The 15078-nt window shown below is 43.2% G+C and overlaps 1 protein-coding gene across 3 annotated transcripts; it reads right to left on the bottom strand.

Annotated features, from left to right (window-relative positions):
- Positions 1–4690: 4690 nt before the first annotated feature.
- mylk4a (myosin light chain kinase family, member 4a) lies at positions 4691–14648 on the bottom strand. Of its 3 annotated transcripts, none has more exons than XM_018765146.2 (14): positions 13923–14648; positions 11119–11209; positions 10191–10668; positions 9496–9767; positions 8997–9102; positions 8112–8205; positions 7836–7945; positions 7593–7734; positions 7285–7355; positions 6781–6909; positions 6024–6176; positions 5671–5749; positions 5267–5324; positions 4691–5028 (listed from the first exon to the last, which is right to left on the bottom strand). In XM_018765146.2, exons 1-13 carry the CDS (start codon positions 14442–14444, stop codon positions 5271–5273), a joined length of 2301 nt encoding a protein of 766 aa, XP_018620662.2. In that variant the 5' UTR covers positions 14445–14648; the 3' UTR covers positions 4691–5028; positions 5267–5270. The 3 variants fall into 3 exon arrangements, 2 of the variants coding, with proteins under 2 accessions (XP_018620662.2, XP_018620661.2); XM_018765145.2 differs by having other exon boundaries at positions 4691–5042; XR_001966680.2 differs by lacking the exons at positions 4691–5028; positions 5267–5324; positions 5671–5749; positions 7285–7355 and having other exon boundaries at positions 6099–6176.
- Positions 14649–15078: the final 430 nt, after the last annotated feature.

The raw sequence follows: 15078 nt of genomic DNA on the forward strand, positions 1-15078 counted from the left end.
CAGTGCGGAGAAGGGGAGAGGGGGCTGCCTTGCTGGAACATTCTTACAACCATTATCCTATACAATTTGCTGATACAAAGAGGAATTAATGGTTCCTTCAGTGGTGGCAAAATGCCCATTTCACGTGGCGGCAAAACATCCTCACACCATAACACCACCACCACCACCACATGTGACTGTTGGTTGAAGGTTCTTGCTTTAAAATATCATATCTGGATTTGCCAGATGTAACACAAGCACAGCAAATAAAAATTTTACTTTTTACTTATCAGTCCACAGGACATACCATGGAACAGAAGACTTAAGAGACATTCAGGTGTTTTCCTGGAAAACGGACGGCAAGCTTTCATTCTCTCTTTAGTGAGCAGTGGTCCCTGCTTTACCATTCTCCCACCGCAGAGTTTAAAAAAAAAAGGCTCTGCATCACTGTTCAGACTGATAGGCTTCAGCAACTTCTCCTTGGATGTCTTGGTTTTATAATAAATTGGCTTGACTTGATTTTGCTGGTAACTGCTTCTTGCAATGAATTACATTACGAATTATACTGAAAAGCAGGACTGAGCCAAATCAGGCCTGGCTGCATTTCAGTAGTTAACTCTTATGATGCTCTTAATTAGGCTAAAGTTTGGGGTTATTTATTTATTTTTTTTTACACCTATTATTACACATTTTGGGGGGTTGCAGTGGCACAGCAGGTTTCACTGGGTCTTTCTCTCTGGTGGACCTGAGGTTCAAGCCCCACTTGGGGTGCCTTGCAACAGCCTGGCATCCCATCCTGGGTGTGCCCCTTCCCCCTCCAGCCTTGTGTTCTGTGTTGCCAGGTTACACTCCAGTTTACCACAGTCCTGCATGGGACAAGCAGTTTCAGACTGTGTGTGTATTACACATTTATATTACATTCATTTACATTTCTTCATTTAGCTAATGACTGACTGACTGACACACACACACACACACGCTTTCTGAACCGCTTGTTCCATACAGGGTTGCAGGGAACTGGAGCCTACCCGGCAACACAGGGCATAAGGACAGAGGGGGAGGGGACACACCCAGGACAGGACACCAGTCCGTCGCAAGGCACCCCAAGCGGGACTCAAACCCCAGACCCACTGGAGAGCAGGACCCGGTCCAACCCACTGTGCCACCGCACCCCCCTTAGCTAATGACTTTAGCTTTAATTCAGTTCTCTGTACATTTCCTTTTTAACTTTGATTATATTTGCTTGTCTTTTTTTAAATATATTTCTCTTTTAAATATATTGTCTTGTTTCCACAGTCTACAGAGTTGACTAGATTTACATTTCACTACAGGCTGCATGTGTGTATAACTGTGTACGTGACAAATAAAATCTTGAATCTTGAATCTTGATGAGGAAACTGTGTAAAATCTGTCGTTTTTCTTTTCTCTCTCAAGCTCCATTCATATACTTCAAGAACTGACAAAATGGTGTTTTGTCAATTCTAGTGCTGTTTGAATGAAACATGAGAAAGAGGCTTCATATTGTCCGAAAGCAGCAAAAACAGAATTTTGGTAAGGATGAAAAGATTTCGGCACAGCACTGTAGCTACATGACAAAGTGCTGATTTTGTTGAATTTCCATGTATAGAGCCATTTTGCAGGCAGTCGAGGGCGACTTTAAAGCTCAGGCATGTGCAACGCTGAACTGTCATGTTGAAGGAGCCCTCTGTTGAAGTTCAGCCATATGTTTCTCACGGTGTGGTTTCATCGACGAAATGCAACAGCCCAGCTGCTCACAAATCACAACGATCGGCACCAGGTCATCCAGCCACTTGTCTGCAGGGAGCTTTAAGCAGAACTGCAAGACTGAACCTCGGCCTGGCACACGTCTGTGTGAGGCATTAGAGCGTTTAAAATAAACAAACCGCTGAAATAAATCTCCAAACGGTGCATTTCTGAAGGCTTTGAACAGAGAAAGTTGTGGGGGACTTCACACACTTGGACCCAGGCCCCCAGGCAATGTCTGGGAACACGGCTAAATTGGTTCACGTTGCCAATTTCATCCTGCCCCCCTGAGGTCACGACCTCCTGCATACAGCCTCTCAGTTGTGAACGGAGGGTGAGAGTTGAACTGGGGGTGAAACAGGGTGCATCGCCCTGTCACAAGAAGTGTGAGAGGTGCACAGTTCAGCAGAGTTCAATGTGATCCATGCAGTATGTATACTAATGCAAACCATATCATCAGCACTTTTGAAGGGTGACTTTACTGGTGTCACAATAGATACTGTATAATGCTGTTTTACACACCTGTGAGTCACTGTCTACATGCCCACAGTCCATTTTCCTGTGAAATGCGTTATCAAATCTGCTCTGAATACGATACATCTGAACTGTACACTCTGGGCAGGCTAACATCGCAAACCAAGAAGTCATATTAAAACTTGCAGTGAACTGCTTTCTTAAATATGATATAAAAACAGCAAAATAATGCAGTCTGTGGGGAGAAATTAGTGTAGAAAATCAGTCAATAAGACAAAACAAGTTTGATCGTTTTTAAGAACGTAATGGATGAACATTTAACATATGTTCTTACACTGCTGCCCTCTGGTGGACCTCAACAACTGAGTACAGCTGGGAGAAGAGTGGGTAGAGCTGCTGCCTTTAGACCCAGAGGTTGTAGGTTTGTGTCTCACCTGCAGCTGTAGTACCCTTAAGCAAGATACTTAACCTAAGATTGTGCCAGTAAAAATCATCCAGCTGTATCAATGGGTAAACAAATGTTGTAAGATGCTTTTTTTTTTTGGGGGGGGGGCACCTAAATGAGCAAACATAGTATACACACACACACACACACACACACACACACACATTTTCAGAACCACTTGTCCCATACGGGGTCGCGGGGAACCAGAGCCTACCCGGTAACACAGGGTGTAAGGCCGGAGGGGACACACCCAGGACGGGAAGCCAGTCCGTCGCAAGGCACCCCAAGCGGGACTCAAACCCCAGACCCACCGGAGAGTAGGACTGTGGTCCAACCCACTGCACCACCGCACCCCCGCACCCCCATTCAAACATAGTACAAAATGGTAAAAAAAAAAAAAAAGTCATGTTTAAAGTCTTTTGAAAGGGTTTACTACTGCAGATCAGAATTTTTCATTCAGTATTGTTCAGAACAAAAGAACAAAAGGCAACATAGAGTTGCCTTACAGACTTGCTCGGCTATTTTAATCTTTTTTTTTTTTTTTTGATAATTTGAACCCAATTGATTCATTTAAACATTCAGCTATGACCCAAGATTACCTGAGTCATACATGTGTCAGACAGTGAAATAAGGAACAGTTACCCAAGCAAGATTAATGCACAAGAACTCAAAGAAGGATTCTCTAAACCAAATGTTCTTTTTTTGAGACATGTACCGCTAGCCCAGTCCTGTTAGTGTCTCTCATCAAATATAGGTATCAACCAAAGTCTGCACAATGCATGTTAAAATCCATACACTTTAAGGGCATTGAATGAACATTCAAAATACTGTAGAGAAATATTACAGGTTTTAAGAGCATATAAATGTCTGCAATCCAGCAGTAACTGTAAGATATATAAAATCCAAGAAATCAACTGTAGAAACTACAGAAAAAGAAAGGGCAGTTGCATGCAAATAACCAAGAAAACTAGACAAGGCAATGGATAATTAAAGTGAACACTGGATCATTTATTTTGTATATCAACATATTTTTCAGATTTCTGCTATTTTCATAAGATACTTTGTCATTGTATACAATACAATGAAATTTTGAATGGCAACCATCAAAAGAACAGCAGCACAAAGAACACTTGATACAAACAACCAAATAAGTAAATAAATAAGACCACCACTTCAAAGCAATAATCAGCACAAGGAATTGTGTGGGAAAACTAAACAGATTTATAAAGAACATACAATTTGAAGCACAAGTACAAAATTAACTAAAAGTAGGGCTTTGGTATGCAAGAAAATATTTCAAATAAAACATGACCCTTGAGTGCTGCTGTCAGCAACTGATAATTATTGCCCTTTGAAAGCAATAAATGACAAAGTGCATAAATTACAAGCTTATGTAGGCATATTGCATTGATGCAGGCAACTCAAAACAACACAAGGACACTTTACAAACATGTCTGATTCTCTGTTGAAATAAGACTGTTTTGTAACCAAATGTATTTTCTTGTTTCATCTGATCACATATTAAACTATATTGCCATTGTATTACTGTTATGGTAAACAGGATGAGTGTCCCTGGAAATAAACTGCAGCAAAATATTGTACCATGCTTTTAAAATTAAGCAAAGATCAGAGCACTGCAACACTTCTGGATCACTGGTAAGCCTGCACTGGTTGTGAAAAACTCATTAAAGTGCTCAGTTGAAAGGAACGTCAACGGATGCACTGGTACTGATGCACTAGGAGAAGCATAAAACAATTAAAAACAAAATATACTACAGTAAAAGCATAATGAAAATGCAGGTCATGACCAATTCAAATGCGCCAAGTACATTTCCAGTATAAATAAAAGTATATAATATAAAATATACAGTTAATACTACTGTATATGTGCATTATATTCTACAAGAATTGCTGAAAAATTACTTAAAAAATATTATTTTGTATATCAGTGACTCATGCATATTCACACAAAAAAAGTGAAATTTTATCGTTTTAATCAAATAATTAAATCAGTTTTTTTCAGGGTTTCTTTAATTTTTATCATGCACGTTGTATTCCACATCAAATAAGCTACTGTTTACACTGTAATATAGAAACAAGCATAAAATAAAATGTTACACATTTTTTCAGGCTCAAGCAATGCACATATGGATGGGAAGAGAAAAGCAGGATGTCAAAGCCCAGTGCTGTGCAAGTACAGCAGTTGTTTGCAGAAATGAACCAGCGAAGCTCTACCATTGTGCAGCTTCACAATCCAAGCACTCCTGCTCATGCCTGGCCTGGCTCTGCTCAGCAGTGTTGGTCCAGAAGCAGGGGCTGCGGGGGACATCAGAGACAGACGTCTGCAGGCAAATGTGATGTCGGAGCTCGGGGAAGGAACCAAGAGAAAAAAACCACAAGAGCAGGGTTATCTTCACTTTTCCTTTCGGCACACTGCACTTCACAGCTAACCCTGATGAGAATAAAAGTACCCTCATGAGAAATTGTGATGGCAAATGTCAGCCTCTTTCCGAGCTGGGGAGGGCCACTATATTTGACGAGCCCCGTTTCTGTGGACCTGTATGTGTATCAGCCCCTTTATGAGATATGGGCTGTTCAACTTACTTTCCTACATCTCACAGGGAGGGACACAGGACGAGCGGCGGGAACGACACCTGTTCTTCTGCAGAGAAAGCAGAAACCTCATCTGAGCTACACCACAAATGTGTGTGTTATAAAATTAACAAAGGCAAAGCAGGAGTTCAGCTTCAGGAGAAAATATATACTTTAAAAGTGTTTCACAGTAATTTAACAAGGCATCAATATTTTATTATTACTACACTTTAAAGGAAGGTTTTTTCAAGAATATTCTGGAAGTGCAAAGAGTCCCTGCTGTTAGGACATCTGCTACAGACTGTCAGTATCAGTACTAGATCTCCTTTATGCCCAGCTCTGTTTTGCTATAGATTGTGTGCTGCTTTTATACCACATCCTCTTTTTCATACACAAACAAGAATAAGGTACAGTACCTTTTCATGAAGGTGGTGGTGTAGGGAAGGATCTGAGAGCCAGGGGTGTTTCAGTGCCTCCAAGGCACTTATCCTCCAACTGAAACAGTGCAAAACATCACACACTGGTCACCTGGTCACTAGAGCACAATTTAGCAGTGAAAACTGAGACCCCTGGTCATCATGGACATGTAGCTTTGTGGGTTACCCTAAATAACATATTCAAGGACCAGATGAAACACTGACAGTTTTTTTTACATTAAGAATCATGCTTCACATTTAAAAATCATGTTCAATTAAGAAAGAAAAAAACATGCTTCTGCAGAAGGATACTGTACACATACTGCATGTATGTTACTCCCCGCATGATATACCTTTTATTGAACACCATGAGTTTGGAGATGAAATCCTTGGCTGCGTCTGAGATATCAGTGAACTCATCCTCCTCGAAACTCCACTGGCAGGCTAGGATGTTGTTGAGCGTCTCACTGTCATCGTCACCAAGGAACGGAGACAGACTACTGAGTCTGTGGAGGAGCAGAGCCACAATGATGGCAACACAACATGGCACGTTGTCAATAAGCAGACCTCACTGGACTCACAGGCTATGATCTAGTAGCTAAAGTAATATCAAGCAATCATATTTCTGTGACTGGAATCAAACTGCAAACAATGTTGCCCTTCGTACGGTGGCTATAAAAATGTGTTTTCTTTAGCATAAGTCACTGGATCAAAATGGATTTATTCAGGAACCTTAACCCCTGGTCAACAGAGTATAAGGTCAGAAGACGAATACCTCTTCACAACTGAATACAAGTTAAAGCAAACAGTTAAATCACACCGAAATAAAGCTTGGCACAATTAGCTCTCTTCAGAGATCCTTTCATGACTTGACTGGAGTCAATGTGTGTACAGTGTTTCAGTTGGTGACAAAGTAAGTACCTGAGGGGTCACACAGTTGATGAGAGCCGTTCCAAGTGGACAAATACTTATTTTTGCCACATCACAGGGCTGACATACATGCAGGACTGTTATGTCTTCTGATATATGCAATGTGTGAACAATGATGAAAACTTTAAGTGAGGTCTGTATTTGCACGCGCATGTGCTTGTGCTGGAGAGGGGGACTCACAGCATGTACGTGATGACCCCGAGACTCCACATGTCCGTTGAGAAGGACACATAGTCATAGTTAATCACCTCTGGAGCCAAGAACTCCGGCGTGCCAAAATTCACCTTCAGTTTCTCCCTGGGCTGGTACCTGAGACAGAGAAGAGCAACACATGCACTGCATGTTCACTCCTGAAAGACATAGCTACACATCTATACTGAAAACAGTTCCTGTTTACTGTCAATATTGTTACCACCATTTATTCTGTTGACACCGTTTTCCAAGGCAGATCGTTTTGAGGTAGTAAGGTAACAGTAATATGATGGTTGTATAAAATAACATGATATGCTGCAGTTAAGAGCAACATGGGACTATTGACCCAAACTTCGAAATTGATTAAGCAATATGAAATGATGAAAACGATAACATATGGTCAAGGATAACATATGGCTAAAGTGACCAAAAAAAAAAATTATGACCACTAGCATCAGCACTCTAACTACCAGCCCATGACTTGAAACATACTTTCGTGCCAGGCCAAAGTCGATGATCTTGATTTTGTTTGTGACTCTGCTCACACACATAATGTTCTCAGGCTGAAAAACCAAAGTAAAGACAATCTGCGACTGACAACGCAAATAAAATGAAACAGTGATGGACTTAAAGTTATGATTAAATAGCCTGATCACATATGCTGTGTCCCTTCAAAAAATATGAATGCAAAATTATTAGCTAATTCATATATAGTGACTAAAAAACAAACATATAGAGAATTGAAAGTGATAGATTGTTTGTATGAAATGCCTTGTAAGCATTTCCTCTTGGCCCCTTACCTTTAGATCAAGGTGCAGGATGTACATTTTGTGCATGTGCTGTATACCCTCACAGATCTGCCGGATGAACATGACAGAATCCAGTTCGGTGAGTTTGTAGTTCTCGTCTATGATCCTGTCAAACAGCTCTCCGCCGTCCACACTAGAGGACAGAAAGACAGAAAGAGAAAGGGTCACCTGTCTGGGGCATAAGTGTGTTTTAAAAAAAAAAAAAAAAGGAAGAAGCAGCAGCACAAAACTTACTACTCCAAGACAAGGATCGTGTCATTCCTGGATTCATAGGCTGCATACAACTGGATGAGGTTGGCGTGGTCCAGCTGATTCATAACCTGAATTTCATTCTTCACAAGCTCCTGAAGATGTGCAAGATAACAAGGTCCATCTTCAACACAGAACTGTCTATTCATTGACTCAGGTGGTCAAAAACGTCATGTAAATTCACCTGTCAAGCAAAGATCACATAATACTTAATGTCCTTGTGTTTTTAACTTTCTTCCCTTTTTCTCTAAAATTTCTCACCTTCTCTTTTGGATGTTTTGCTTTGATGATCTTTGCAGCAAAGGTGAGCCCTGATGAATTCTCAATGCATTTGTGTACTTGGCCAAAACGACCCCTACGCAAAAACAAAAATAAGAACAGTTCGCAGAGGCTTCATGTGCACCATGAACTAAAATATCTGGAGAAGCTGTAGCATTTTAACTCCATAAAGGTCCATGGAGAAATCAATGAAACTTCAGAAACTGAAAAGCAGTGCTAATTATAATAACGGACACTAGCTTTTTTTTTTTTTTTTTTTTAAAATTGTGGGGGGTGTGGTGGCGCAGTAGGTTTAGCCAGGGCCCGCTGTGTGGTAGGTCTGGGGGTTCGAGTCCTGCTTGGGGTGCCTTGCGATGGACTGGCATCCCGTCCTGGGTGTGTCCCCTCCCACCCTAGCCTTGTGCCCTGGGTTGGGCTCTGGTTTGCTATGACCCTGCTCTGAACAACTGGTTTCAGATTGTGTGTTTGTATCACTTTTAATGTGAGCCTATCCAACATAGTTCTAAAAAAGGAGTGGATTAAAATGCACGTTAAACCCTGCCGAAGCAAAACTGTCAACATGCGTAGGAGTCAGTTGCACACTAACCTACATCGGTGTAGTTTTTCAGGGGTAGGGGGTGTCTCTTTGAAGACATGGATTAACACCTTGAGATTACCTCCCAACTGGCGAGGAGCAGGAGTTTGGTTTCACCCGAGCCAAGGCAAGCCAAATACATAAATGGAGTGACTCTAAAGTTATGAAACCATGAGGAGGGCTGGGCTGTTCTGTTTCTTTTGAGAGCAGGAGGTGCCTGCCTGTACTGTCTGTCTCTCCATCTCTCACATACAGATACACACATTCTGCTCCAGCGACAGGGCCCCACTCACCCTCCAAGGATCTCCTGATAGTTGATGGTGTAGAAGCTGGAGATTTGGTTAGGCTTGGCTGACACGAGACGATGGTTAAATGGGGCTGGTGGAGGGGGGTTGCAGTCTGACAAGACAAAACAATGCTGTGAGAAATATATAGACCTGAGAGGTCAGACCCCTTTATTAGATATTGTGCAAAGCAAGTGATGCAACACTCATTCCCCAAATCTAATTTCAGTGACACATTACAAGAGAAGCCCTACTGAACACTGCTTGCACATTTTTATTATTTGTTAAGTTTTGCCTTAGTCAAAGGTTTGTTACACTGGTAGGCAAACAATTCACAATGATTTATTCATTGGTACAACATGGTAATCTTACAGGCACAGATCAGGTTAAGTACCTTAATCAAGAGTATTGTGGCAGGAATGGGATTCGAACCTGGGACCTTCAGAACACAAGGCAATGGCTCTAACTGCTAAGCGACTCTCTCCTGTGGTTGCTCTCCTGTCCTTACCAATGAAAAACTCCAGTAAATCATCATCAACATCCGTTCCAACATTGTCCTCCACTGGCTCTTCCTCTTCTTTTCCCTCCATCTGCTCTGTCTCTGATGGCACTTGGACCTCTGAGTTGTGGTCCTCTTCCAGTCCATCCTCCACCCGGCTCTTCTTGTGCTCCTTCTTCTCCAGATCTTCTGTCACGTGTCGCTTGCTGCAGGAGGTGATGTCAGAGAGCTGGCCAGCTGCTGACACCACCTCCACACTGCTCTGTGCCCTTTCTTCACAGCTGAAACATACAGGTTGCACTGCAGTAAACCAGAGCCTGTGCACTGTGGCCTTTAGCACTGCATATAGAATTTTTGAAAGAAAAAACACACTAAAATATTGTCTTTCTAGAGAAAAAAGGCTGTTATAACACTGAGCAAGTTGAAGGACTTATTTCTGTCATTTTATGTTTCTTCAGTTTTTCTTGGCTTTGTACAAAAGCACATAAAACCAAACTTGAGGCTGCCATCTCCCTTCCCTGAACAAAAATAAAGTACAATTTCTATCTATCTATCCATCTACCTACCTAGCTACCAGTGGAAAAGAGAATTTTCGTAGTTTAAATGCGCTTTTTACTTGTACAATTCTGGGAGGCATGTAATGAAATTAGCCTTTTATACTGGATTTTCACACCCTTCCTGTGTATGTGTGCTTGAAAAATTACCTGTCAAGAATGAGGGACACCACCTGCATGGGAGCCTTGCCTGGGGGACGGGCACACTCAGCTGGCCTTTGGTCACTGTCTGACAGCGCCTGTGCCTCGGCTGTGCTCCGGTTGGCCTGTTCCTCCTCCTCCTCCTTCTCCTCCTTCTCCTCCACCTGACCCTCTAGCTGTGCTTCCTGGACCTGAACAAGCTCAGCCTTATCCTCAGTCTTTGCACTGTCTTCCCCAGACTGGATGAGGACATCCAGCTTCACCAGCTCCTCTTCCCCCTTCAAAGTCTCATTCTCCTCCTTGTTAAAGCCGATTTTCTCCTGCTCTGCACCAGGGCTTCGGGGGGCGTTTAGGATAGAGTCCAGAACTTTATCTGCTTCCTGAAGGAGTTCGTCCCGGGGCTGTACCTGGACAGGCTGCAGGTGGCCGAGCCTCTCTGCATTCAGCTGGTTGATCCTGTGAACCTCCTTCCTCAGGGCAGCTATTTCTGATGGTCAGATTATTATAGCATTGTAACAGCTTCTGTCTTTACGGTCACTTATTGTGGATTTAAAGTAAAACAAAATCAGGATCTCCAGGTATCAGTGTTTAAATGTGTCAATACTGAAGATCTTGAAAGAACTAATAGACGAGATTAAAAGTATGCAATACAGCTCTACGAGCTGAGCTTTAAAGTCTCCTAAAGGAGCCTTAGCTAGGTCTCTTAAAGACGTGTCCCTTCAGCCAGTTGTGTGTTCTCTTACCGTGTGTATGCTTTTATCACTAACTGTTGTGTGTGTATGCCCTCCCACGTACATATGTACTATGCATGTACCACATATGTACTATACTGCATGTATGTATGTAAACAGCCGTTGGACTATCAGTTCAAGGTAGACGTTGTGCAGAAAGAGGATCTCTGTGCATCTGCAGCATACTGGTGACCCCCGCTGCATACCTGGTGTGTCTGGAGGCTTTTTCTTCCTCTGGAGTCGGAGGCCCCTGAGGTTTGGACGGACTGTCCCATCCCTGCCTCTGCGGTCTCTAAGCTGAGGAAGAACGAGAGAGCGAGAGGCATCAGCAGCTGTACAGCCTCTCAGTGCCGTCTGAAACACAGAAGACTCTGAACTCCTCAACAGTATGGTGTGAAAAGTACTAATTACATTTACTCACTTAGCTGCCACTTTTGTCCAGTGACTTACAATGTTATGCTACTTAGAGTCATTCATGTATTTATAGAGCTGGGTAATGCTTTACTCGAGCAACTTAGGATACTAGGATACTACGATACTTTGCTCAAGGGTACTGCAGCCAGAGGTAGGAATTGAACCTACAGGTCCAAAGGCAGCAGTTCTAACCACTACGCTAGCAGCTGTCCCTTAGTAAGAATGATAACCTTATTTTAATCCTCAAAATTGTAACAAAGCTGATAACTTTCTGAAGGAGCTGCAACAAGCATTTACCTGAGACATGACTGTGGTTATGATCCACAGAATAGGGAAGCGCACGCGGGTCTAACGCTACAGTTGTACATGCTGCAACGAGCCTGAAAAAATACGTATTCATCCATTTATCCTGAAAAGGACTCTATCATTATCAAAGCACAATTTTTATAAAAAGGACAGTTATGGCACATCTATAATAAATGTAAGTCTATAGTAAGATTATAATAAATGTAAAAAATAAAGTGTGCATAGTGTAACGATCCGGCTAATGAGTTAGCCCAGATCCTCACGTGGATTCCAGAAAGGCGTATAATTATATAAATCCAGACGGACACGGACAAAAGGAAGCTCTTCTTTTTAATATCTTGTAGGCAACTATGGACGACATATTTCACACAGCTGTCTTTACGATAAAATAAACAACATTAAAGTAAACTCCAAAACGTGCGAGGCACAAAATGTGTACACGGCCAAGTATATCAGCCTGCGCGCGTGGGAGCGAGGACCAAGGGGGAGGAGCAACCCCTTAGTCTCCACCATGATACGTCATCATTACAATAGGCCTATAAATAAATAAAGCTAGCACTGTTAGCACTGATCCAGCAAGCTATCAGTTAACTGTAATGTAAAATAATTGGGGCTCCTGTTCCTGTTCTGTGTTTGTAGCGGCAGGGACATACATTGCATAACTAAAGACAGACAAACTATCGAATAACGAGTGTAAATGTTTAAGAAGCCTTCCCCCCCCACCGACCTTTCTTCACTAGCGGAACAAGACAGCGAGTGGCAGTGGAAAAATCTCCCACATCCTGTGGCTATCCTCGACACTCCCCTATTTAAGGATCACTCATGTCCACTGCCGTTTTCTCTGTGATCCCAGCGGCGGGACCTCCAGTGTGCACTGAGGACATGTGCTGAGGGGACGTGCAGACCCATTGCACACAACCTTCAGAGCAATCTTCTGCGTATGGCTGCACCGCAACGGAACCTCTGAAATTGCAGCAAAACTATCTAAGAGCTTCTGACGGAAAAACAGCTAAGTTTGCTTCTTCAGTTCTGGTTCCCATCAACGTCTCACAAAGACCCTCTCTCCCCTCACGACAAGCACGACACCGTACACTGTACCGCTGATCCCTTTCAACATATACATAACAAGTGCATCAAAATACAGAAATTATTGGGGGAAAAATATAGACTAATAAGAGGAGAACAGATATTTCTTTGTATCTGTTCCATCACTAGCATGTGGATCGAAATATTTTCAGTGAAATAAGAGCGTGTACCATTTCAGGGTCTTACTGTTTGTTACACTGTTCCCATGGACACAGCAATAATGAAAGTTATGAATAGAATTTACAATCAGGATAAAAATTCATGTGTGCTCCATGTGTACAGGCTGACGCATGTGGCTCAAAAAATGTGCCGTTGTAATGGTTTCTGGACATCTCTCCAAGGTGCTGCCCAAGAGAGGAGGTGCTCCATGCACCTGAGATGTGGACGGGTGACCCAAGGGGCCGGGGGGAGGCCCAGCGCATGGCCACAACTCTCCCAGAACACACCATAACATTCCCTGGCCCATCAGCCCACCAGCATGACATGACCTAGATGGCACACACACAAGGCAGTACCAAAGCTCTCTGTGTGTGTGTGGGTGTGTGTGTCCACACGGATCACCGTGTCCACAGGACATCACAGCAGATCAGGAGGTCTTTACAGTCCTGTCAGATTCTGCTCCACTTTGTACCTCAAGGTGAAGATGAGCTATGTACCAAATGTGGCCTTGGTCTCTTCTTTATGAAGCATGCAGTTCAACTGATATGAGTCTTACAGCTGACATTCACGCATTTCTAGCCTGGGTTTCAGTTCCATCTGACCTGCTTGCTTCATCATTGCAGTACCAGCCACACGGCCAGCAGAGAATATGAAAGATGAACCGCAGAAGTACTGATGTGTCCTACATGTTGTTGTTCTCCACCCACACAGAGGAATGTGTACAGAACAATGAGAAGACTAACACTGTAGTAGTTTGAGGCCTGAAGTGCAGCGCAGTGAAAACATCCAACAATGACATATACCTTATGTGTGACTGTGAGAAAACACTATTCAGACCTCCTTGTGCTTACAGTTCTGTAAGATACACAGTGCTGTCTATCTGTGCACACAATTTCTCTTCGAAGGGTTTTAACACCGAGCAAAAAAGAGGAAAAAAGTTGATATGTACAACAAATAAGGCTGAGCAAACAGCAGGAAGCAGACAGTGACTCCCCATCTTCCCTGGAAGCAGCGCTCATTTGCCCTTATGCTCCCTGCCTCTCACCTTGGCTTTTCCTGCCTTCTGAACTGCAGGGCCTTTCAACAGCAGCTCCATGACTCTGGAACTCTTTACTGACTCTCCAATGAAGGCAATGACTTGCTGGATGCCGATCACCAGCCTCTCCATGCCATCCAGCTTCGTCACTTGCTGCTCAGACCTTTGGCTGACGGCTGACATGATTTTGGTTACCTCCTGGCACATCTCCTTTAACTCACTTGTGCTCCTGGCCTCTTGCTGTTTGGGGGGCTGAAGATGGATCTCTTCTTTGTCCACTTTCAGCATCTCCATATCCTTTTCAATGGTGTCGATGTCCTGAGACAGGCTGTCCAGCTTGTGGAGAACTTTCTCTTGGATGTGAATGAGCTTGTCCATCTTGTCGCTTAGGGACTCGATCCTAGTCTGAATGAAGCCGAAGCTGACGGGCTGGGCCTCAGGCTCTGTGGGCAACTTTCCAGGTTTGCCTACAAAGGGCATGGACTTCGGGTCAAAGACCTTCACCAGAGAGTTCACCGCTTTTGAGCTCATTGTTTCAGTGGAAGAAAATCGTCCAAACTCAACAGTGCTCAATGGAAAATCCGTGTTTTTCCTCTAAGCGTGAACTGAATTCTTGCTTAGGATATCCTTTAATGCGCTGAGAAATCAGCCTGCACTGAGGTATTAAAGAAAAACAATCACTGACAGAAGAAAGGACAAAGTAAGCCTCATCCAGTGCTCAACAGTGTCCACGACGCTCCATCCTACATGTGCCGTGCTTCATTAAGAGCAGCTGCTCCTCTGCTCACCACATTGGGATAGAGGAAGAGAGCGTGTCCCATCCCTAAATGCAAACGGCTGGTGTACGTCAGCACACGGGCGCCTAGGACATCTGACTCCGGTGGCAATTCAGCTCTGCAATAACACGTTGACATTCGAGAAGCTTCAGGCTGTAAGCCATGGTGCCCAGGCACCGGCAAGGTGCAGGATCCTTCTGGGCTTACAGTTTCCAATAAGGGCATAAGGTTTTTCAAAGAAAAGAAAACGTTTCTTGGGAAATGTCCTTTATCAAGTTCAAGTTCAAGTTGTTTTTATTCCTCTATATAGCTTGTATACAATGGAACTAAATGTTGTTTCTCCGGAGACCATCATGGTGGTGCAACACAGAACAATTCTGTTCAAAGCT

Source organism: Scleropages formosus, chromosome 10, assembly GCF_900964775.1.
Source record: "Scleropages formosus chromosome 10, fSclFor1.1, whole genome shotgun sequence".
In the NCBI taxonomy this organism is placed as follows: Eukaryota; Metazoa; Chordata; class Actinopteri; order Osteoglossiformes; family Osteoglossidae; genus Scleropages; species Scleropages formosus.

Coding starts and splice junctions, on each gene's coding strand:
- mylk4a (XM_018765146.2), bottom strand. CDS start 14,444: ATGAGCTCAAAAGCGGTGAACTCTCTGGTGAAGGTCTTTGACCCGAAG. Junction 10,669..11,118: donor AAAGCCTCCAGACACACCAG/GTATGCAGCGGG, acceptor TCTGACCATCAG/AAATAGCTGCCCTGAGGAAG. Junction 9,103..9,495: donor TTTACTGGAGTTTTTCATTG/GTAAGGACAGGA, acceptor TTGTCTTGTCAG/ACTGCAACCCCCCTCCACCA.